Source organism: Berghia stephanieae, chromosome 6 (assembly GCF_034508935.2).
Source record: "Berghia stephanieae isolate SIO BIC M18660-M18661 chromosome 6, UCSD_Bste_1.3, whole genome shotgun sequence".
In the NCBI taxonomy this organism is placed as follows: domain Eukaryota; kingdom Metazoa; phylum Mollusca; class Gastropoda; order Nudibranchia; family Aeolidiidae; genus Berghia; species Berghia stephanieae.
In genome coordinates, this window is record NC_088365.1 from 22756954 (window position 1) to 22782343 (window position 25390).

The 25390-nt window shown below is 36.6% G+C and overlaps 1 protein-coding gene and 1 pseudogene across 1 annotated transcript; both read left to right on the top strand.

Annotated features, from left to right (window-relative positions):
- The first annotated feature begins 6600 nt into the window (after nucleotides 1–6600).
- On the top strand, nucleotides 6601–24016 carry LOC144974688 (polyglutamine-binding protein 1-like). The gene is made up of 8 exons (XM_078917817.1): nucleotides 6601–6891; nucleotides 9671–9854; nucleotides 10781–10933; nucleotides 12658–12755; nucleotides 17965–18050; nucleotides 19885–20005; nucleotides 20577–20637; nucleotides 23715–24016. The coding sequence occupies exons 1-8, from the start codon at nucleotides 6786–6788 to the stop codon at nucleotides 23860–23862; spliced, it is 957 nt and encodes a 318-aa protein (XP_078773943.1). The 5' UTR covers nucleotides 6601–6785; the 3' UTR covers nucleotides 23863–24016.
- LOC144974689 (uncharacterized) lies at nucleotides 13512–16805 on the top strand (annotated as a pseudogene).
- Nucleotides 24017–25390: the final 1374 nt, after the last annotated feature.

A 25390-nucleotide genomic window follows, 5' to 3' on the forward strand; every position in this document is an offset into this window, starting at 1 on the left:
CTCAGGTGTGAGTGGTTGCGTGTCATAGTCTTGTTTTTAAATTGTTTCTGTTGTTTATGTGTGTAGTGATGACTCTCTCACACTCAATTTCAATGCCGAAAGAGGAATTCCCGCACACAAGAAAGGGGAATTGGGGTGGTATTTGGCATACATATTGTATAGTATCTAGTTCTAAATAGATAACTGATTAGAATTATATTATGATATATAAACACAATGCCAAATACAATTCCGAAGTTTCCTTATTTCAAATGAAGTAAAGCTCCAAAACCTAATGGTAGTGATTGTAGTACTGAGTGTTAGTGAGGTGATGTGGTGTTGGTGGTGGTTGTAGTTGTAGTAGTAATAGTGATGATGATGTGGTGGTGGTGATGATTGTAGTTGTAGTAGTAGTGGTAGTGATGATGATGTGGTGGTGGTTGTAGTAGTAGTGGTAATGGTAATGATATGGTGGTGGTGGTGGTTGTAGTAGTAGTGGTCGTGATGATGATGTGGTGGTGGTGTTTGTAGTAGTAGTGGTAATGATGCGGCTATGTGGTCTAGTAGTATGACACTCGCTTCCGGATCGGAAGGTCCTGGGTTCGGCGCATAGTTGAGTCCTTGGAAAAGGCTCTTTACTCACATTCTCTCACCGTACTCAGGTGTAAAATGAGTACCTGGCCGTTAACAGAGTTGTCTTTGACCGAAAAATTGTAATATCGCCTAACAGGCGTCATGTCCCGTCCTACATGTTAAATGTTGACCAGGGACCCCTTGTAAAGCGCTTTGAGCACATTTAGTAGATATTGCACTATATAAAGCTCAATTAAAAAAAAAATATTTCAATGATGATGATATGGTGGTGGTGGTTGCAGTAGTAGTAGTGGTAGTGATGATAATGTGGTGGTGGTTGTAGTTGTAGTAGTAGTGATAGTGATGATGATGTGGTGGTGGTTGTAGTAGTAGTGGTAGTGATGATGATGTGGTTGTGGTGGTTGTAGTAGTAGTTGTAATTGTGATGATATGGTGGTAGTGGTGGTTGCAGTAGTCGTGGTAGTGATGACGATGTGGTTGTGGTGGTTGTAGTAGTAGTGGTAATGGTAATGATATGGTGGTAGTGGTGGTTGTAGTAGTAGTGGTAATGGTAATGATATGGTGGTGGTTGTAGTAGTAGTGGTCGTGATGACGATGTGGTTGTGGTGGTTGTAGTAGTAGTGGTAGTGATGCTATTGTGGTGGTGGTTGTAGTAGTTGAGGTAGTGATGTGGTGGTGGTTGTAGTAGTAGTGGTGGTGGTGGTTGTGGTAGTAGTGGTAATGATGATGATATGGTTGTGGTGGTTGCAGTAGTAGTGGTAGTGATGACGATGTGGTTGTGGTGATTGTAGTAGTGGTAGTGATGATGATGTGCTGGTGGTGGTGTAGTAGTAGTGGTAGTGATAATGATGTGGGGCTGGTGGTTGTAGTAGTAGTGTTAGTGATGATACTGTGGTGGTGGTTGTAGTAGTAGATGATGTGGTGGTTGGAAAACACATTACAGGTTATTATAATACATGATTACACACATTCTCTAACTTCATTTTTTGACAGCTTCGTTGTGCCATAAATATACGCAACAGTTCTGAAACATTTTATTGTGGATTTTGATATTGTTTGTTGTTTTTCTTGTGTCGTTATGTTGACATAGATACCGAATGAATGGTAATTACTACATTCTCAGCCAACAACAAAATGGCGCTGAATGCTTTCATTGGTGGACACTTTTTAGGCTTCGTACGTATTCTCATTCGTTTAATTCTATGGTACTCACTAATCTGTGGTTCGAAGTGCTTATTCGCACTAGTAGGGTAGAATCGGGTAACTTCGCTGACGGGGAAATTCGCCGCAAACCTCACGTTGGAATAGTAATATTCAAATGACAAGATATGAATGTACGTATTGCTTCAGTTGGAAGGAAACAAATGTCATCAAAATGACATTAAGTAATCAAGATGTCGTGACATCCTTGATGTTTTGACTGTCACGGCAATCCTACACTAAAGTTCCCCTAGTTTGTACATTTTAATGTGAAGGTCCTGGTCACAAAATCAATGTGGTATTCGTTTTGTGGCCATCCATATCCATTTTATTTTCATTTTCAGAGATTATCATCATAAAAATATTTATAAAATATTTAAGACTTTATTTCAAAAGTATATTCTTTCGCTTAAATTAAAATTGAGCTTTTATATAGCGCAATATCCACTAAACGTGCTCAAAGCGCTTTACAAGGGGTCCCTGGCCAATAGCAACATTTAACATGTAGGACGGGACATGACGCCTCTTAGGCGATATTAAATATATTTTTTTGGGTAGAGACAACGCTGTTAACGGTCAGGTACTCATTTTACACCTGAGTACGATGAGAGAATGTAAGTAAAGAGCCTTCTCAAATGACTCAACTATGCGCCGAGCGAGGCTCAAACCCAGGACCTTGCGATCCGAAAGCGAGTGTCATACCACTAGACCACATAGCCGCCAGTACTTTCAGGTAAATTCGCCGAACATCACTATCATCGTACAATAATAATAAACGACGATCTTTTGTGTGCAATAGACCATGTGCGTAAGCACTGAAATCTAAGTTAAGAAAAGAAATAATGAATATGTAAGTGGTTATAATAACCAGAAATCAGTCGACTTGGGTATGGATGGGCAGCAGGCTATGATCTTGTGACTGACATTGTAATATGTCCCCAGGAAGGCACTTTACATACATCATCATACTCGATTCAAGTGCCAATAAATATTTGTCAATAGGTAGTATCAGATAAGTTAGAGAGAGTTGAGGACAAAAAGTTTAAGAAATGGAAATTGTTCCTCGTGTCTTGTAAGGAGAAAAACTAAGTACAAAATCTCGCGGCGAAGTTACCCGACGTGCGGCGAATGTACCCAACAACAGTGGCAGTTAAAAAAGGACTAATAATACAATACAATACAATACAATTGTTTCGTGGATAGCTCATACGGTAGAGTCACGCTGTCGACGGCCAGGCGGAGTTGTCGTACCAATAAGGTCGCGGGTTCAAACCCCATCACCCCCGCGAAATTTTTTTTAATTCTCTATTGTCTTCTGGCACTTTTCTACTCACTTCATCTCTTGTTGTTACCAACATAAGTGCCTGCTCCACTCACTTTTCTGAATTAAAAATTCACCCCATATACCGGAGCATACTCAATGTCTCAATTGTTTAGGGTGTTGAGAATATTGGCTATTAAGCTTAACTGCTGGCCAACTAACTTCGCGTTGGTTGTGTGTGTGTGTGTGTGTGTGTGTGTGTGTGTGTGTGTGTGTGTGTACCCGCTACCTCCAGTAGTCGGTGAGAGAAGGCTCTAGTAATGAATGAGCTGAGTTTGATGCCAATTTTTTGGGTTCGTGGATAGCTCATACGGTAGAGTCACGCTCTCAACGGCCAGGCGGAGTTGTACCAATAAGGTCGCGGGTTCAAACCCCATCACCGCCATCTCTCGCTGCAATCCTCATGGACCTTTCGAAGGCTTTTGACTTCTTGCCTCACAACATTCTTATTGCTAAACTAGCTGCCCATGGGCTAGAACAAAAAGCTCTTTATTTAATTGAAAATTACTTGAGCAGAAGAAAACAACAAATAAAATATTAGAGGATGCTGTGAGCGAGTGGGCAGGCATTAAAAAAGGCGTTCCACGGGGATCAATTCTTGGACCATTACTTTTTAACATTTTTATAAATGATATATTTTACTTTATCAGAGAGGGAAAATTATATAATTATGCTGACGATAATACCCTGTCATATGCTCATTCAAATTTCGATATGCTTTTAAAAACTATTGAAAATTAAAGCGAAATCCTTATCAAATGGTTCGAAATAAACTGTATGCAAGCAAACCCGGACAAATTCAAGGCAATTGCAGTAGGTACAGAAACACACACAAAGAAACCCACGTTCAATATTGGAACTGTAGGCCTAAGTACTACATGTGAAGAAGTTGTAAAATTACTAGGGATCGACATAGACTACCAACTAAAATTTGATTTACACATTAAAACCATCTGCCGTAAAGCTTCTCAGCAATTAAATGTCTTAAAAAGGCTTGGAAAATACCTTTCAAAATTGAACAAGTTAACAATATTTCACTCTTTTGTATTGTCAAATTTCAATTTCTGTCCACTAGCTTGGTATTTCTGTTCTAAAACTAATTATGATAAACTTGAAAGGATACAAGAAAGAGCACTGCGTTTTATTTATGAAGATGACAAAAAATCATACGACCAATTACTTTCAAAGGCCAAAGTCCCCTCCCTACAAATAAGACGAATGAGAACAATTGCCTTGGAAACGTTTAAAATTTTATACAAAATTGCTCCTCCTTATCTATCTGATATGGTCATTTTGAAAAATAACAGATACAATTTTAGATATTCAAACCTCCTTGATATTCCAAGGGTTAGAACAACGTCTTATGGCAAAAGATCTTTCAGATATTCTGCTGCTATGCTTTGGAATGAACTTATAAATATATATATATATATATATATATATATATATATATATTATATATATTATATATATATATATATATATATATATATATATATATATATATGTATATATATACATATATATAATATATATATGTTTATATATATATATATATATATATATTATATATATATATATATATATATATATATATATAATATAATATTATGTTACTTTTCTTTGTGTGTCATGATTGGAATCTTAATGAGAGAATGTTTTTAAGGGAATGTATTACTATGTATTTTTATGCACTATGTGTTAAAACCTATGTCGGTCAAAGGCTTCTATTAGCCTGACTACATTATCTATAAAACATTTTTTTAAATGCCGACAATAAATAAATATTTGAATTGAAAATTGAATTGAATTGAACCGCCGCGAAAATTTTTTTATTCTCTATTGTCTTCTGGCAATTTTCTACTCACTTCATCTCTTGTTAATACAATACAATACAATATAAGTCTACGTTAACACTTCATGAAAATATAATTAATTGGCCAGGTAAACCTAATGCCAGTGTATGGATTGCCCAATTGGCAAATTAGCCGCTCCTACCACAGACTACTAGCCTAGAAAGAGGAGCTACGACTAGAAGGGACAACTCGCCGTTCGCGTGGCACATACCACACTTGCCTAGTGATTTGTTAGCGCGTGTTAGCAACACGCTCCTTGGCTGGCCGCCGGTTTCGCCTGGCTAGACTAGAGGGGGAGAGAGGGGAGGGGAGGCCTAATTAAACTGGGCACGTGTGTGTCTGTATCCTTTGTTTTATTTTTATTTTTATTGGGCCATGTGTTGTAGACACCCATCAGTGACTCTTTGTTGAAATTTAGTCTTTTTCATTTTAATATTGAGTGGATGTCTGTTCCCACATGTTATAGACAACCATCAGTTACACTTGAGATTTCTAGATCTGTAGTAGGCTAGTACTAATAAGATCTGAGATATTTTAGAGATTGAGTTGAACATGGAAGACGCTGAGTTGTACATTTTGTTTCTCTCTTTTCTCTTCCCCCCCTATCCCTACCCCCTCTCTCTCCCGCTATATTATATCTACCTACCTACCTACCAATATATCTATCTATCCCCGACCCACCCAACCCCAAAATAAATGTTAAAATCACAGATTATATTATTATTATTATTATTATTATTATTATTATTATTATTATTATTATTATTATTATTATTATTATTATTATTATTATTATTATTATTATTATTATTATTTCACTCCTACTTATTCTCTCTCTCTCTCTCTCTCTCTCTCTCTCTCTCTCTCTCTTATAAGATATATCTAGATCTACCACTAAATGTAAACATAGAAACATACACATAAACATACACATCCATAAACAGAAAGGCAGGCGACACGCCGTATCTAGGGCAAACACTTAGCGAGGCACACGCACTTAGCGAGTCAGCGTGCGAGGGCTGCTGACCATTGGCTGAAAGAAGGAGTGTCCCTTCTAGTAGCGTTAACTCTCTTCTTTCTAGGCTACTAGCCACTTTTGACGACATTTTTCTACCTATTGTCCTATCTAGTCCTTTGTTATCTATGGTAAGTGTAGCGTGTAATCAGTATTGCCAGGCTGGCGGATTTTCCGCCAAATTGGTGGATTTTTATCGGCCTGGCGGATGACGGATTATTTTGGCGGATAATTCATGGTTTGTATACCCTTTTAAAAAGTAAAATTATAGCAAGCACGTCTATTTATTTCTTACTTTTCCCCCTAAACTGACTTTTAGAGAATCTGGAGACTGAAATGAATCCAGCGCATGATGTGAATTTGAGGGATATCAACTATCAACCCCGAGAATCCTCATGCCTTTAAAAAGAAATAGCCGAGTATACAGTTGTAAATAGGTGAGTAGCGTTTAGTAACATGATTCTTATTCTGAGACAATACACTATTGTTGATGATAAGTGTTTTAAATCAAATGGCGTATTTTGGGCAAATCGCGTAGGTGAAGTTGGATAAAGTTGGCGGATTTTGGCGGATTTCTGGAATAAAGTAGGCGGATTATTTGCAAAGGTACCTGGCATGACTGTGTGTTGTAAATTGTAGTTGTGTGTAGCATTGTAGCTCATCTCATTTCTCTGCGAACTGCTAATGTTGAATAGACGTCTTGTAGTAAGCTAGTGTGGATTTAGATAGTAGCTTTTGTAAAGTGTAAACACACAAGTTAATAAAACAACACAAAGTCGAACGTTAGATAATACATTTTAGAGTAGAAATTGCAATAACCATGCCTCTTCCTGCAGCTCTTTTGGCAAGATTAGTAAAAAGAGGTATTGTTGATCAAGCACCAACAACAGTGAAAGAAACCACTGCCACTAACAATAACAAAGAAGGCAAGTCATGTCATTAAATTAAATAATAAATAATAGGGCTAGAATTAGAAATTGAAATATGGGAAGCCTTCCGAAAGCTCCCACATCCCCTTTATTCTTGTTCTAGTAGCAGTAGAGGGTTTGGGAGGGGGGAAACTTTTCGAACTTTTTGTGGAAAAAAAAAAGGGAGACCTTCCATAAGCTACTAAATCCCATGTATTCTCTTTTTATTGTTGTTCCGTTTCAAATAGCTAGTTGGAATTTCCAGTTTTCCGTTTTGTGCTTTGTGGAATATGAGGAGTTTGTTGATGGAACATCTTTCATGTAGAAGTTTCCATTGGAGATCGTTTACTCTTAATATATTCCGCTCATTATTGTTTCCACTGACAAATCTGGCCGCCCGACGTTGGACTTTTTCTAGCTCATTGATTTCTTGTGATGTGTGTGGGTCCCACACTGAGCTACTATATTCCAGTATGGGCCTGACATATGTTTCATAGCATTTCTATTTCACAGATTGGTGGCAGTGACAGATTTGTCTGTTGAGGAAGGCCATGGTTCTATTTGCCTTAGTAGCTGTATTTTGTATTGGCAATATGCTTCTTCCACTTCATACTACTGTTCATGGACACACCGAGATCATTCTTCTGTATCGTATTGTATAGGCGTGTAGTAAATGAATGAAAGAATGAATGAATGAATCAATGAATGAATGACACAATATTAGCTGTAGCAGTTAAAAATAGATTTAGCGCGGACCTCAGGGGAAGCACCTACGTCACTGGTCCAGGTAAAGTGATGCATTCGACTGAAGTGAGTAAACCCGATCGAGTTGTGTGCATCTTCATGATTTAAACAAATTAATGCAAATAACATAGGACATGTATAAAGGAACGAATTAGTCTATACTAAAGAGTTATGCTACAGAATCAATCATAGAAAATTGCAGAGTTAAGAGTAAATGTTTAGCTCGTAATTAGTATTCAAAGGCGTTAACGTTATGGCTGTATGAAATATTTAAGTAACAATTATTAAGTATACAGAAGAACAAAGTAGATTTAGATGACTCAGGTTATGTGGCTAAAAAGCTATGATTTGCCAGAATTAGTGATATAAATTTGTAAATGATCATAGTTGTTAAAATGAAGTTATAACGATGTGAAGTGGTGAAAGAAAGCACACAAAAATATATTATCAGGCCAGAAGTCACACCCAGCCGAGGATAAAAATAGTACTACATCGAGAGGCTACCTGTGTAAGGGCTTAACACACAAACACACAGTGTACTATTGGTCATAGTAACACACACGAGTAAAGGAACATTGATATCAACCACAGAGGCACACAGTCTTGCATACAATTAAAAAGTGATGGTAGCGACAAGTAGTAAAGAGTACATAATCAAATAACGTTAGATAGAATAGAATGGTCATTCTATTACATGTGCATTCCGGCATTGTTTTTATACTATCTTTTTCAATTCTTGGGATTTTGACTGTGCTTTATCGGACTTCGCTCTCTTCGTCTTTCTGTACCAATTTTGCTTCTGTCTAATCAGATGTTTTAATCTACCATCAATCCAAGGTTTACTTCAGTTTGGCGATGTAGTTTTTGTCGCAACATTATTTACTGTGATGCTGAATAATTCTTTCTTTGCTTCAGTCCACATGTCTTCGACTGAGTCTGCTGATTTGTGATTTTTCAGAAAACGTTGACAACAGACATTGCAGTCATATCTAATTGTATTCATATCTGCTGATTTCCATAAATGGATTGTGTGTTTTGGTGCCCTCTCTTTTGGTATAGTGAAGCGGGTGGTGACAACAAGTGCTGAGTCATAGTCACCTAGTCCGGGCACTATTGTGCATTGTTTTACCGTGTGTGGCTCATTTGTGAGATAAAGGTCAAGGGTCACTTTCTTTCGGGTTGGCCCGAAGTAAAGTAGTTGAAGACCGTCATAATATAAAGTGTCAAGGAACAGTTCATTGAGGCACTTTGGATAATGGTTTCCAATGATTTGGTTTCCGGTCCTGTCTGGGAGAATAAAGTCGCCCCCCCGATCGGAATTTTTTAGTTTTTGAATTAGCTTTTGAGTTGATGTATATCTGGCCCCACGGTTTTTTGCACAGCTTGCAGTTGCAATGCGGCCGCAAAATTAGGGAAAATGGCCGAGGTATTTTAAACTACATCCAATTGGTAGTACTATTGTGTACTGTGGGCTACTGTCCCTATTTAATTTTGGCACTCTGTGTGTGTGTGTCTATTATTTCATCCCTCATTTTGACTTGTTGTGCAATTTTTTGTAATCATTTGAGCAGAAACATTTGTACCATTTAATTTTTTGAGGAATACTGAAATTTTCAGAGAAAAATAAGTTTTTCCTTAAAGAAGCAAGACCTGGGATAACAAAATTACCCCCGTTACGATTAGGCTTAAACAGTCTTATCAAAAGTAGCTGGCATGAGTCTGCTTCAGTTGGTGCTACTGTCATTGGATAATGAATAAATACACATCCTACCATGGTTATGTCATGTCTTATCACTGGCCTGCACATAGCAAAATTATATTCACAGGTCTCACCATGTCCCCTTTTTCCGCCATCTTGAAAACCCTGGAATATAATTTCCTGGTCCTGGGTGATGTCATTATCCAGGGGTTGCACAGTACTGGAAAACCCAGGAACAGCCATAAAAGGTTGGCTCTCATTGGTAGCATCCACTATTGCCACTGCTAATCCCATAAGCAAAATTAGTTTATTATTACTGCTCTATATCATCTAATGTATACAATCCTCTTTCAGAAGATGCTAATGAGGAAGTTTTTGCTGAGGATTACGATGACCCATCAAAACCAGAAGTCTTAGAAGAAGAACCACCACCCTCTCATGTGCCCATTCCTGACCCAGAACCCCAACCTCAACATCAACAAGATCAAGATACAGAGGAGGTGCCACTGTTCAGAGAAACTACAGCTTGCCCTTTCAGGTTCACACGTTGTAGATAAGATATATTTTTGTTTTATCTTATCTTATTGCCTCTAGTGTGGTTGTTGTAGATAAGATATATTTTTGTTTTATCTTATCTTATTGCCTCTAGTGTGGATGTTGTAGATAAGATATATTTTTGTTTTATCTTATCTTATTGCCTCTAGTGTGGATGTTGTAGATAAGATATATTTTTGTTTTATCTTATCTTATTGCCTCTAGTGTGGATGTTGTAGATAAGATATATTTTTGTTTTATCTTATAGTATTGCCTCTAGTGTGGATGTTGTAGATAAGATATATTTTTGTTTTATCTTATAGTATTGCCTCTAGTGTGGTTACAATATTATATGACTGTATTTTCCCTTTTAGGCACACATTATGTTTTGGATAAGGGAGATTCCACAGTGCATCTTTTTGCACATGTGTCAAATGACTCAAAGTTCGGGGATTAAACTTTTTTTTTTTTTGCCTATCTCGATAGATTCAAATTCTCCAAAGTATTTCAGATTTGTCATCTCTTCTTCCAAAGAGAAAATTGTCACATGATTCATATTATATAGTTTGCAATTTTATAATGGCTTCCATTCAGTTCATCTCTTAATGACTATTGATTCTCTATTTACTTCTGATTCATTTAACAAATCACATCAAACATTTTTTCCTGACCTTTATGTCCATCCAGCAGTGTTTGGATGGCTGATAGACCTGTTAGTGTTAGAGAGTATTTTACGATAAACTGTCTGTTTAAATTTAACATTATGGTAAGTATGAGCCATTAAGGTCTGAAGTACATTTTTTCACATTATGATATAAGGCTCTTGATTATTTCAGAGAAGTGGAACATCCTAGAATCTACTAAAGTAATTTGAAGCCCAGAGTGGGATCCCTGCTTAAATTTGTGACTGTATTTTTATTGTCTTTCTAGGGCAAACCCTTACCATGTTTGTGTTCCTTACTGCAAGAATAAATATGGCATGAGGGAGTGGAAGCCTGACAGTGTCATGTTGAAGAGGAGGGAAAGAATGCTGAAAAAGTACCCACTGCCCGAGGGTTGGCTGGAAGTTGGGGATCATGACTCGTAAGATTTTTCATACAGTCTTTCAACGTGTATGGAAGTAGACTTCCTTTTAATCATTTATTCTCTCTCGTTACTACAAGTATCCTAACATTGAATAGATTTAATCGTTATAAGGAAGTCAAAGAAATACATACTTAAAAAATTTTTTTCTATCATGTCTTATTGTTGATTAAAGATTAAAATTACTAATCACAATCCAGAGACTCGTGTTTGCAACAAATACAAGGGTGGGGTGTAAAGTTTTGCAATTCCGTAATAACTCCCTCATTTTTAGGAATAATTCGTTAAACAATACATCTAAAGAAAGCTTGAAATCTCAGCTACAGATTGCTTACTTTATTTTTATAGTCACCGTCACCGTCACAACCAACACAAGCTGCCAATGCCACACCAATATCGGACAGCAGCCTTCGTGTCTTCATCACTTTCTTAGTTGTCTCCCTTGAGATAGTACTTCAATTTAGGGAACAGAAGAAGTCTGAAGGTGCCAGGTTGGGACTGTTGGGTAGATCTGGCAAGGTGGGGAAATTCATTTTCCTCAGTGCTGTTTGAGTCTGTTGACTAGCCTGGGGTCGAGCTTTGTAATATAGTATTTTTCTGGAGTCGCACTCTTAACAGTCGGGCTCACAGTTTTTCCAGCGTGATAACATATTGATCGGAATTCACTGTTTTGCTCTGTTCCAAAAATTCGATATGAACAACACCTTCAAAGTACCAGAAAATGCAAGGGATCCCTAGCCAACAGCAACGTTTAATATATAGGACGAGACATGAAGCCTGTTAGGGCAGCCCAGCTTACTAAAAAGTAGTCTCCCAAACATCCTGACTGAGCTCCTTTCTGGTTTTCATCTGTGCCATGCCTCCTTCCTCTGTGCTTGTTCTGCCCATTCAATCCACTATGTCTTGAGACAACCTCTTCCTTGGCCTCCATCTGCTCTACTACGCCCTGCACAGGCGTCTTCCATGCAAGCTTTTCTAGTGAAGCGTGTCCTTTGGTGTGGCCAAACTATGGCAGCTTCCATTTCTTGATTGTTGACATGAGTTGGCAATCTTTAAGGCCTATTCTGTCCAGGACACAAATGTTTGATGTCTTGGCTGTCTTTGAGATTTGAATACTGATTTTTTTTAAAGGCAAAAATGGCAAAATTCACATTTTTCCCCTCTTCTCATTCGGAATTTTGGAGCAGTGTTTTAGATAAAAATGAGTGAAAATAGTGTTTATTTTGAAAGCAATGAATATGTGAGGAAATTGAGATCAGGAAAATAGTAATGAGAGTGTAAAACTATTGCCATAACCCTAAAAGAGATGAGTAAAAGCTACTAAATTTGTGATGTGTAACGAATAAAAAAAAATAATTGAGCTTTACATAGCGCAATATCCAAAATGCTCATAACGCTTTACAGGGAGTCCCTGGTCAACAGCAACATTTAACATGTAGGACGTGACATGCCGACTGTTAGGCGATATTACAATTATTCGGATAAAGACACCACTGTTAACGGCCAGTTACTCATTTTACACCTGAGTACGTGAGAGAATGTGAGTAAAGTAAAGAGCCTTTTTCAAGGACTCAACTATGTGCCGAGGGCGAGGCTCGAACCTAGGACCTTCCGATCCGTAGGTGAGTGTCATACCACTAGACCACATAGCTGCACAAATAAGGCTGAAGTTGATGACAGTTGGTCAATTTGTCCATTTGTTCTGTTTTATTCTTTCTCAAAAGGTCTCGTTACTATTACTGGAACACACACACAGATCAAGTTTGCTGGTTATCCCCTTCACACCCAAAGGCAGACATATCACAGTCAGCTGAACAATTAGGTAGGAAACATTTCAAATTTTATCAATATTTTTATGATAAACATCGGCCATTTATATATTGATGGCCCATTGATCAAACCTCTGAAGTAGCCTCTTTGCGATACTATACTTCAGAGGTTTGATCAACGGGCCATCGTTATTTAATTTACTATTTCCGAGTGAGATGAGTAATTGTAGCGTGTGAGTTCATACGCTGATGCAACATTTTACACCCTGTTATTATTTAAGGGGGTACGCGCTGGTCGAGAGGACGGTTTTACTATGAATTCCACTAAAATTATCGAAAATGAGATTAGGGCACTTTCAGGTAATTCAACCTTTCTTTAACACACTGAAAACATTCAAAAGGCTAAATTTTTACAAAAAAGTGCTTTAAATAATTTTTTTGTGACGCAACTATCGTCTAAACGCAAAGTTTTTCCGTCATTTTCGTCAGAATCAACGTTCGATAGTCCTTAGTAACCTGCACTGAACCCCGGCTTATTTGGTATTAGCAGAAATGTCAGGGAAAGGGCATTTCCGTTCTTTCACATTCTTTCACGTATGTGTCACAGGTCGGCGGGGAAATCGAGAAATTCCAAGCCTATTTTCCTTTCTTTGATTGGCTGAAGAGACGTCTAGGAGTTATTTTTAGTAATTACCGTCATGGAAAATTTTAGCTCACATTCCAAGACCAATCGTAACCCGGTTTTCAGTCACGTGACATAACAACGGGTACATTTCCGGAGCATTCGACTACGTTTACTTACGCTTCGATTCGAACTGATTTTTGATCATTTCATGACAAACTTCACTCCATTTACTTATTTGCAAAGTTTTATCATCATTTTCCAAAGAACCAAGAATTGGTAGATAATCATTTCGACGCCTGGATACCGCTTTAGCCAGTAAGTATGTCTATTTATTTATTACTAGTGGAATCAGATTGACCGGTTACAGTCTCAAAGTGTGCATTCCATTCTAAAATGTAAACATGACGATAGTAAAAGAGAATGCTGCTCGTAAATAATTCTAAAGGCTAATTTTTGTTTTAATTTTATTTTTAATACGATTATTAAGAACCATACTGTTTTCTTTGATTTACATTAGACTAGTGAAGATCATTGAGCTTGAATAAGGAGATAACTAAACGCCGATCTATAGTAGATCTTAGACAGACAGATAGACGTCGAAAGCTAACTTAGACTTGGATTACCATTGATGTCAGTGAGTTAGAACTTAGAGATTATCTAGATTGTGCTTATTTTTTTTTTATAACCATCATTCTACAAGAGTCTGTGTGTGTGTGTGGGGGGGGGGGGGTGCTTTCAATGCTCTGAGGTATGGTTCTCGTCTCTTGACCTAAAGGCGTTTCTTTCTTTCTGATCTATAGTTTCTGCCTTTTCACCTTTCAGTGTAGGGCCACTTTAAAGTGAAATTACTCTAGACCAAGGCATTAGCCAAGCAGGTGGTCAGCCCACTGTGACTTTTTGTTACCTTATTGTGGTAGGAATTCATTTTGCCCAGAAAGCGGCCTTTCTGCCTGCTCTTTTAATTTCTTTAATGTTTTTTTTTTTCTTTGATCCAAAGCAATACCAGATCTGTGCTTAACTATGATTGGTAGCCAGAATTCTTATGTGTGGGTATCTTTTGTGCTTTTCAAGGCAAAACTTTGGGCTGATTCCAACACTGCTTAGCAGTAGGGGGTGCAATAAAAATGTTATAATAAAATTATTTTTTTAAAACCCCTTTATTCATCCCATAGTGGAAATTATTCTCCAGGGTCTATTCCAAGGGTAGATTGGAATAACCAAGGCGTCAACCGCAGTGCTGCGCCGCAAATTGAGCTAGGGCGAGATGGCTTGCTCAAGTCCACACAGCACAGAGGCTGGTGATCGAACTCGGTACCTTTCCGGTACGAAGCAAAGACCGTAACGCTGAGCTAAGCTAACCCCCGATTTATTTATTTTATATATATATATATATATATATATATATTTATTTTTTTTTTTTTGTTTAATTTATTATGGTATATTTATATTTATTTATATTTCACAGTTTGTCATGCCTAGAGCCAAGGTTTCCACCTTCAATGCTTCCATTAGCAGCATGAAAAGGAAGTCACGGAAAGATGTTTTGAAGAAGGCAAGGGATGCGAAGAAGCAGAGATTTTTTAATGAACCAGAGCCAGCATCCACATCTTCTGTGACATCTTCGCCCCACGCAGCGACTTCCCCTTTATTTCCATCATATTTTTCTTCGCCGCAACCAACAGCTTCAGCTTCTGCTTCTTCATCATCAGCTCGTAAGTTGGATTTCTTTGCCTCTACGTCTGAGCCTGCATCTTCGTCTTCATTGGAATGTTCGACCATCGTGCAGCTGATTGTATTCCAGGATCTTGTTGATTGTCTTCTCTGCCCTTTTTGTTTCCAGTCTACGTTGGAGGTTTCACGTGATTCTTCTGTTGGTCTTGCCATTCGTCTACATTTGTCTTGTAAATCATGTTCAAAAGTTATATCGTCCTTTTATACATCTCGTAAAAAAGATAACTATTTTGAAGTTAATCGTCGTGGAGTCGCTTCATCCTTGGCTAATGGAAGTGGACAGGCTGGCTTAGCCTCATTTTGCGGCATGATGGATATGCCTGTACTACATCATAAGACCTTTCTTCGCCACCAGAAGGCCATCCACCGCCAGTTCGCCAGCTATTCGTCTCGTCTCCGTTCTGAAGCTGTTGATGTTGTTCGTCGAGCGTATCCTGAGCAGGCAGGGCAACCAATTGTTGATGTTGATGTTTCGTATGATGGTAGTTGGCACACGAGGGACATAAATCAATGTTAGGGATAGGATGTGTGATAGAGAACAGAACAGGACTTGTAGTGGTTCTTTCTAAGTATTGCCATAAGTGTGTGACAGTAGGAGACAAGCTGAAGGGGGATAGTGATAGGTATGCAGAATTCTTGAGTGGCCATAAGGAGGAGTGTGATAGGAACCATGTAGGATCATCAGGTAGTATGGAACAGGTAGCGGCTGTGAATATGTGGAGTAGATCTGTAGAGCGGAATGGACTTAGATATAGAACAATGATTAGTGACGGGGACAGCAACACCATCAAGCAGCTAAACAATTCGGGACCGTATGAGGGGATGACAATTGAGAAGAGGGAGTGTGTAAATCATGTAGCGAAGAGACTAGGAACAGCATTGCGGAAGACTGTGGACAACAACAAGAAGGTAAAGGTAACGTTAGGAGGGAATGGAAAAGGAAAATTGACAAAGGCAAAGATCGCCAGACTTCAGAAATATTACACGCGGGCCATTAGATCAAACAGTACTGTGGACGACATGCGACGCGCAATTTGGGCTTCTTTTTATCACTGCACCTCAACCAATAAACAGCCACGCCATGAGTACTGCCCAGAAGGAATTGATTCTTGGTGCTTCTACATGAAAGCCAAGGCTAATGGTCTGCCAGCACCTGACCACGACAGACATATGACCACATTTATTCTACTGACTGTAGCAGAACACATCCATGACGTTTATGTTAGATTGACTGATGATGATTTGTTGGGGAGATGTTTATTTGGAATGACTCAGAATGTAAATGAAAGCATGCATGCTTTGATTTGGTCTAGGTGTCCAAAACATGTGTTTGTAGGGAGACAGCGTTTGGAAATTTCATGTGGGATTGGAGTAGGAGAATTCAACAAGGGAGCAAAGGCATCGCAGGATTTCATTTCGGCAATAGGACTTAGTGTGGGACGACATTTTGTGGAGCATGCGACTAAAAGGGACAATGTTAGGATAAAGAATGCAGACAGAGCAGGTGAATTTGTCTTTAAAAGGAAAAGGGAGATGAGGAGGTTAGCACAGACAAGGGAGGAAGAACGTTTACATCAACTGGAAGGCGGTGAGCAGTATGCTGCAGGCGGCTTCTGATTGCGGAGTCCCAGACGACACGTGACATTGGATGGATTACCTCAAACGGATAAGTACCATTTTTATAAATTCATAACTAATTGTATCTTTTTTCCACAGGAGAATGATTCTTGGGTCTAAAACAACACAGTTTAGGGGTTCATGACACTATATTTTGTATAATCTACGAGAATGTTCGTTTTTTCCCATTTTCTCAAAATGTCATTTTCTTAGGGGGTGGGATAGCAGGGAACAAGATTTCTCAAAAACTGTCTATTCAATTTCTTTTTCCTTTCACACACTTGTGTGTTTATAGTGTGGCTACATTATGTCAGAGGCTTTTGGCAATATAAGCATTATTTTTTTAGATATGGGGGTCCAAAGAGGGTAAAAACTGCGAAAAAGGAAAAATTTTCACAGTTTTACGGATTGAAGACTTCCGGATGCTATAAAATCTTTACTAGGATAAGAATAGAAAAATCCCTCTGACATAATGTAGAGCAGTATTAAAGACACCTACATAGCAAGTTTCAGTGAAATTGAATAGACACTTTTTGAGAAAAGTTGTTCCCAAAATCTGAAGTTTTCGGGGCGGGGTACCCCTAAAATGCCACCTCATACACACCGATAGTGGAAATTATTCCAAAAAGTCTTTAGAAATATGCTTGGACACACATAATACTGCAGAAAAAGCATTGAAAAGATCATTTTTGATAAAACTTAATAAAATTGTCCTTATTGTGACAGTACCCCCTTAAACTGAGATGAAATAGTTTTGCCTGGATTCTTCTTTGTCGAAATTAAAACAAGTGACCATTCCCTGTGTAGTGGGTTGTATGACAAACCTGTCTGGGTCACTTGCTATCTAGATGGACTGAGTACTATTGTCCACATATGGCGGTAGACAATCCTGGATTAGGGATCACGGCATGTCATTTGAGTATGGCCTCTCTCTGTTATCCTGAATTTTTACCAAAACCCAACATATCATAGTCATAGATATATTCTTCCACTATGATGAGTAAGCTAAATAAAGCATTCTCATTGAATACTTTTACCAAAAATTAATTGAAACGATGCGTTATTAGTTGAAAAGTGATCTTGGCCTAATATTAGAAACATTCTTTATTCTTGGTGATATTTTTGTTTTCTCTATATGTGGGTTAAATTTCATGATTCGATCATGAAACTAAAAAAAAAAATTAAAATCCCAAACCCGAACAAACAACAAACAAATTTATATTGCTTCTCTTGAATTTAGAAATGTCCACATGTATTTTTCATTTCTATGGTCTCTCTTCTGTATTTAGGTCTGATTGGGAAAATTGGCCCGTTGGACAGCGATGCAGAGGAAGCCATGGAGGAAGATGAACAGGATGACGACAACGCATCTGAGGTACGCTTCACATTTTGTATTGTTATCTTGCTTTGCTTCAACACTAATATTGCTAGCTGCATTGTTTATATTATGGGTAAAGGGAGGGTGGAGATTGGTGTGGTCTTAGCTTAACTTTAAAAGGTAGTGAATATTTCTTCACTACTTTTTTAAAATAACGAGTGCGATTTGTGTTGTATGAATGGCAGTCATGCCAGCCACCCCAAAATTTCTGGATTTGTCCCTGAAATTTTGGGGAAAAAATTACAGTTGTCCCAGGAAATATGGAAGTTCACTTGTCTCCAAAAAATAAAAATCGACCATTTTTCTACCACCTCTTGAAGTAAAAAGTTTACACAATCTTGGATGGTTTGAACTATGACTGTTACAGCTGCTGTGATAATAATATTATCATTCCTGTCACCAATACTACCACATATTTCTTACCACCAATAATACAACAGCTACCACATTATCATCATCTCTACCACCAATAGTTCTAGAACTGTCATATCATCATCATCTCCACCACTAATGTTGCCACAACTACCACATCACAATTTCTACCACACCAATACTACCATAAGTTTTCATATCATCATCGTTCCTAGCACCAATACTATCACAATCACCGCATCAACATCATCACTACGACAACCATCCCTACCAGAAACCTCACATCATTATCATCCCTACCACCATTACTACAACTACCAAATCATCATCCCTAGCACCACCACTACTATTACTCCTACCACCACCATCACAGCATCATCCCTACCACTAATACGACAACCAATACAAAATCGTCCTAGCCAACACTTCCAAAACCACATCATCGTCATTCCTACCACCAATATTTCAACAACTACCATAACATCATCATCCATACCACCAATAATATAACCATCACCACCACATCATCCCTTATACCACAACATCATCATCAGTAACACGAGTAGTGCACCTTCTCCATGATAAGAACAGACAGTCTTAGGCTTCACATCAAGCTCATCTCCCACTCACTCCTAATTGGGCATAGTTACCTAATCAGTCACGAGTCACATACCCCTCAGTCTACACCCAACACATTAGGCCTGAGTGTATCAACTTGTTGATCGGTCACCCATGTATCTCTTATTAGCCTTTTGTTGCATCGTTGTGGTATGTTACACCAGGTACATAGAGAAATGAACACACAATGACTACTATTCGTCCACCTCCACCGATCTCTCTCCGTTCCCTATAAATATAAATCATGTGTGCTGTCCTCTTTTCTTCTTGAGTAATTGTGCGGCTATGTGGTCTAGTGGTATGGCACTCGCTTTTGGATCGGAAGGTCCTGGGTTGAGTCCTTGGAAAAGACTCTTTACTCACATTCTCTCACCGTACTCAGGTGTAAAATGAGTACCTGGCCGTTAATAGCGTTGTCTTTGTCCGAAAAATTGTAATATCGCCTAACAGGCGTCATGTCTCGTCCTACATATTAAATGTTGCTGTTGACCAGGGACCCCTTGTAAAGCGCTTTGAGCACATTTAGTGGATATTGTGCTATATAAAGCTCATTTTTTAAATTATTTTTTTTTAAATTTGTTTTTCTCAACTGGGTACTGATCTTGCAAATCACACTGCATTGTAGCCTTATTCCAAGACATATTACTCCTTTATAGCCTTGGATGATTTACTTGAATTATATAAGCTGTAGAACGGTAATTTTTAGATTTTTCATTGTAGCTGAACTCCCATTGCATCCAAGGTCATTGTACATGAGCTGTACTGTATAATTTTGTTATTTAAATTGAATTTGAGATTTTACATTTTTTATTCTAAACCGTAAAATATGGAATTCTTTCAGAGGAATGGAAGTGACACTTCTCTATCTGATGAGGAGGAGTACATAGAAAAAAGCAACAAAATTGAAAGCCGACTTTTTAAAACACCTCCTAGTCAAGTTAAACAACAGGAAACAAAGAAAAGTAAGTTGATTTTTATTTTTCGTAACCCATGTTTAATTTGAAAAATGTTATATTAATATTTAAACCGATATTTCAATTGTTTTCTTGCTCCTCTGTCACTGCATGACTCTCTCACTTTCTACCCCCCCTCCCCTTCTCTTTTTTTCCTACCACAGACACACACACTCATTATTTCTGTCGCCCCGTTCCCCACACAATAATAATAATCATAATAATAATAATAATAATACACTCGAGCATAGAAATCTCAAAATCTAGAGCCTATTTGTTCAAGGTTTCTGTGTTTTCGAGTTTTCCGTGTTCAGTAATGATAACTCAATTTTCTTTTCTCAGCCAATTTTTTTACAAAATTATGAAGAGAGTGTTCACTGGTGTTACGATTAGTGGGCCTTGTCTTGTTCAATTACAGAAATGGAATGACAATTCAATTCCCGCTGTATGTGCAGTCTCTAGACTGAGCAATCAGGATAACCGGTCTATTTGGACCATAATAATACAGTATTACTCTTTGTTTATACCAGTCTATTTGGACCATAATAATACAGTATTAATCTTTTTTTAAAAATCTCAGACAGAGGAAAATCTGATGAATTGGACCCCATGGACCCTGCATCTTACTCTGATATCGCAAGGTACACATCAATCATTAAATTATGTATCTATTTCTGCAGTACAACCACTATAAAAGTAAGTTGCACTTTTTGTAAAAAAGGAGAAATCTGACTCAAGCTAATTTTTACATGTTTTTATTTTTTTTCCAATTTTTGCATCAAAAAATTGCTTGAGTCAAATTTCTTCCCTCACTTTTAATAAAAAGTGCAACTGTTTTGTAACAGCTTTTAGCATCTTCCTAAAATTTTCAGCACAAAAAAAATAGAATAGTGATGGAAAACTATTTCCAGTTTTTAAGCTATTTCAATTCTTTATCGGGTGGTAATAAAAAAAAACCCCACCCTCTACCATAAAGTTTACCATCACCTTTTATGAATAGAAGGGACTGTGATCTTTAATGTATAAACATGCGCAGCGGTTCTAGCCTATTTACAGTGGTGGGGCAAAGATGATTCGGTCATATATATATATATATATATATATATATATATATATATATATATATATATATATATATATATATATATATATATATATATATATATATATATATATATATTAAATTTATTTATTTATTTATTATTTATTTATTAAATTATTTTTTGTTCACCTTTAAAAAATATTTCAACCACAAATAATCACATTCACAATGAAATGACAATACCAGTAGATTTTAATTATTCCAAACGTAATCAAAAATGAATCACGAAAGAGAATACAACAAAAAAATAAAGCGATGAGACATAATGCGACAACACCTTGACAATTACAAGTCCATTTCGTTCACTCGAAAAATTAAAGAGATGCTTTAATCCCTCAACGGCGAGATTAATATTTCTGTTACATTACTGGTTTTCAGTAGTATGTAGTAACCTTAAAGTTTTCATCGAGAAGCAACAACAGCGCTATGACTCGAGTTTCATTCAGAGCTTAAATTGCATCATTTTTACTGCCGTCTTGGTCACTAGAATGATTGTGCCGGTGGTGGTAGTGGTTGGAATAGTGGTAGCGGTGGTGGTGGTGGTGGAGGAGGATGTAATTATGGTAGTGGTTTTGGTGGTGCTGTTGGTTAGAAGGATAGTTGTGGAGACGATGACGGAAATTGTATGATGATGTTGATATTGTTTTTATTGCTATTGTAGTACTTGTTGTTAATATTGTTGTTGTTGTTGTTGTTAATGATGATGATGATGAAGATGATGATGACAACGACGATGTCGTCGACAATGATAGTTACCATACGATATTACAAAGTTTATTCAATCTTAGGCTTTCGACAATAAATCATACAATTTGATGACCACATACATGAAAGTGGAAAAAAATGGTAAATGGAACCAAACAGTAAACTGATACCATTAATAACCACAAAAAAATACAACAATAGTAATACCACCAATATGTACAATAATAATAATAATAATAATAATAATAATAATAATAATAATAATAATAATAATAAAATAATAATAATAATAACAATAATAACAATAACAATAATAATAATGATGATAATAATAATAATAATAATAATAATAATAATAATAATAATAATAATAATAATAATAATAATAATAATAATATAATAATAATAATAATAATAATAATATTACCATCATCATTACTACCACCACGATCATTACTACTACCACCACCGCTACCACTATCACTTCCACCATCACCATCATTATTACGTTTCCAATAATTTTTTCTCGTCTTTTAAAATTTGATATCTATCAAAACAGACGAAAATTCCGGTGATTTTTTTTAAAGGGTTGTTAAAATATCTACCATTTTATTAGCCCTGAAAACTGCGATTTTTATTTTCCTAATTCAAGTAGGCAGGTCTGCTATGACAAGTATTAGTTCCATAGTCAAAATAAGACAAACAAAAACAAAGTTTATTTAATCTTAGGCTGTCGCCAATACTTCATACAATACAATTAAGACAAAATAATGTTACCAATCTCTCCTCATGCATTCGTTAGATTATCACAATAACGACCATGTTATGATTACTCCTCACACAACCAACCCCTAGCTTCCCGCCTTTCATCGCGAACTATCTTATGTATGTCGTATTAGCTTCAGGACGGGCAAGTACGGAACCTGCCCACCCTTCCTTTAAACGTATTTATTTCCTCTATAACTTAGTAAGAATTCAACTCTCTCCTTTCTCAGAAGAGTATTTCTCGTATACTAATTCAATTGAAAACCAAAATGGTGGTTGTATTTTATATATTTATTTAGTCGTGACTTTTGAATAAAAGTGTTTTGTTTTATTAGACGGAATACAATAGAAAATTGCATTGTTTTTCAAATTATTTTGTCTGGCAATAAAAATACAGCGGTAATTACTTTAAGAAATTTTTAAAAAACTAACAAATTAATTTGTTAAAAAAAACAAAACAAAACCCCCCCCAAAAACAACAACAACAAAAAACAAATAAGAAAACAATTTAAATAAATGAGTTTTGAGAAGCACTAAAGAAAACGAGAAAAAAAGAAATGGTTTAAATGGATAAACAAATATATAAAAACAATACTAAATTGATATAAAATTAGTAAATTAATAAATTTAATTCAATACTGGAACCTTCCCAAAGTCATTACATCAATGGTACCAGCACAAGTAAGGCAATAAATAAGAAAAAGTTTGTTTGCCAGAATCCCTATTTAGTTTTCACTGGTAAATAAGGTGGGCTCATTTGAATTAGCCCGACCTAGTACTAGTGAGGCCAGACAGCAAAAATCGTCCGGCGACGTGACAATGAGATGACGATGGGGGCGGAGTGGAGTGGTGGGGGGGGGGGGGTGATAAAAAAGAACAGGAGCGTATCCTGGTTTATGCATTCAGGGGTGCATGGTGATTCGCAATCTATCAAAAATACACACAAATTGATTTCAGTACGAAGTATCAAGTTTAAGTAGTAACTTTTGAAATTATCTAATTTAAATTTGATTATTTCGGACCTGGTAATACAGCATATAACTTGAAAAAACAAGCTGGTATTTGCCCACCTTGCCCATTATTACCAGCCGTCCCTGCATGCGCATAATGTTCACTTTGTCTTGTTGCTTTACTCCTATATTCAAGGGGAGGATGGAGTGATGGTCTTGATTTACGGGGGAAGGCAAAGACAGGAGTGGACGAGACAGCATCAGGGCCATTATTTCAACAACGACCTTATCCAAGCCCTGGTGACATTCTGCGAGCAAATCAGTCTCTCAAGAAGAAAAAGTGACATTTATGAATAGAAGTTGAATAAAATGTTTAAATAAAAATATAGATTGTGAGGATAAATATGCTCTTATATTGATATAATATTTGTGTATTAAATTACATCAATTTTCATTGTTTCATTGTTTATAATAAACACATTCAATTCAATTTATTTCCATGTGATTTTTTAAATATTTAATCATTTTCTTATTAAGTAGACTGCTTTACATGCAGAACGAAATGGTGGCATCTTCCATAGAATAAAATCTACATTTAATGGTTTTGGCTTAGTAATCACGGAATAACGGAACTGATATTATGGATTTATTTTCATCTGTTTTTCAGACCTCTCAATATTCTTTTGGTTTTCAAATATAGATATTCAATAATTTGATTTTTTAAATAGTTCACATCGTCTCTCCCCAAATTCGAAACTAGATATTTTAAAGTCTGCTTGATTTTAACATATTCAATTTCAACATTTTTTATTTTTAAAAAAAATGTTCTATTGGTCTTGTTTTGTTTTCTTTTTGTTATCATTTTTATTATCGACCATGGCGTTAAACATAATACAGTGCAACCCCAGGATAACGACATTTCCCAGGACTGGAAAATGATGTAGATATCCAAGGGTGTCGTTATTCCGGGGTTTTCAAGATGGCGGAAAAAGGGGGGTAGTGAGACCCATGAATACGTAAAAGTGCGATGCACTTACCATTGCCTGAGAGATGACATGCCTCAACAACATTAGAATGTGTATTTCTCATTTCTACAAAAGATATACCAGTTACACTTTCACTCTCCAGATATATTGTCATTGTTTTGATCGTCATTTAACAAAACTAAAAATAATTTTTAAAAAATCAAATTCCAGTAATATGATATTACTGCACAAGAACACAAATGCACACAAGTTTTGATTTTAATTAAAATCAAATCCATACTAATGATTTTTTAATACCGAAATTTTCATTTAAGTGCACCAAAATTTACAAGCACTTAAAAATTAGTCCCTAGATCTACATCTTGCAATATTTTTTTTTATAATGTTAAAAACATAACAAAAGGAAAAAAACCCAACCCAAAATAAAACAAAAAAATAACACAATTAGGTATTAACCACAATTAGATCGAATTTGGACTGAAGTTTAGAGAAACAGCTATTATTTCAAATGAAATTGATGAAGTAAAAGAGGCTGTTATTGTTTTCCCCGCTATTCCAACATATTATAAGACCATATATATCAATAATTGCCCTCATTGGACACAGCATCAGTTAACCTGTCATCTGCATTTTTTGCGGCCGCAAATATCAGGGCGATCCGCAAATTTTGGCAAATTTCCCAAAATTGGCAAATCGTGGCAAATTTTGGGAATATTGGCAAATCGCGTGACAAATTTTAAGAAATAAAAGAAGCGAAAACAAAATAACGAGAAAAAAAAAGTGCGAAACTTGAGAAATGTTGCCTTTGCCTGGGCCCAAACCAAGGGAAGCTACTCTCTACGGATGATGATCCTTTAAAATCTTTGTAACAACGCTATTCATAATG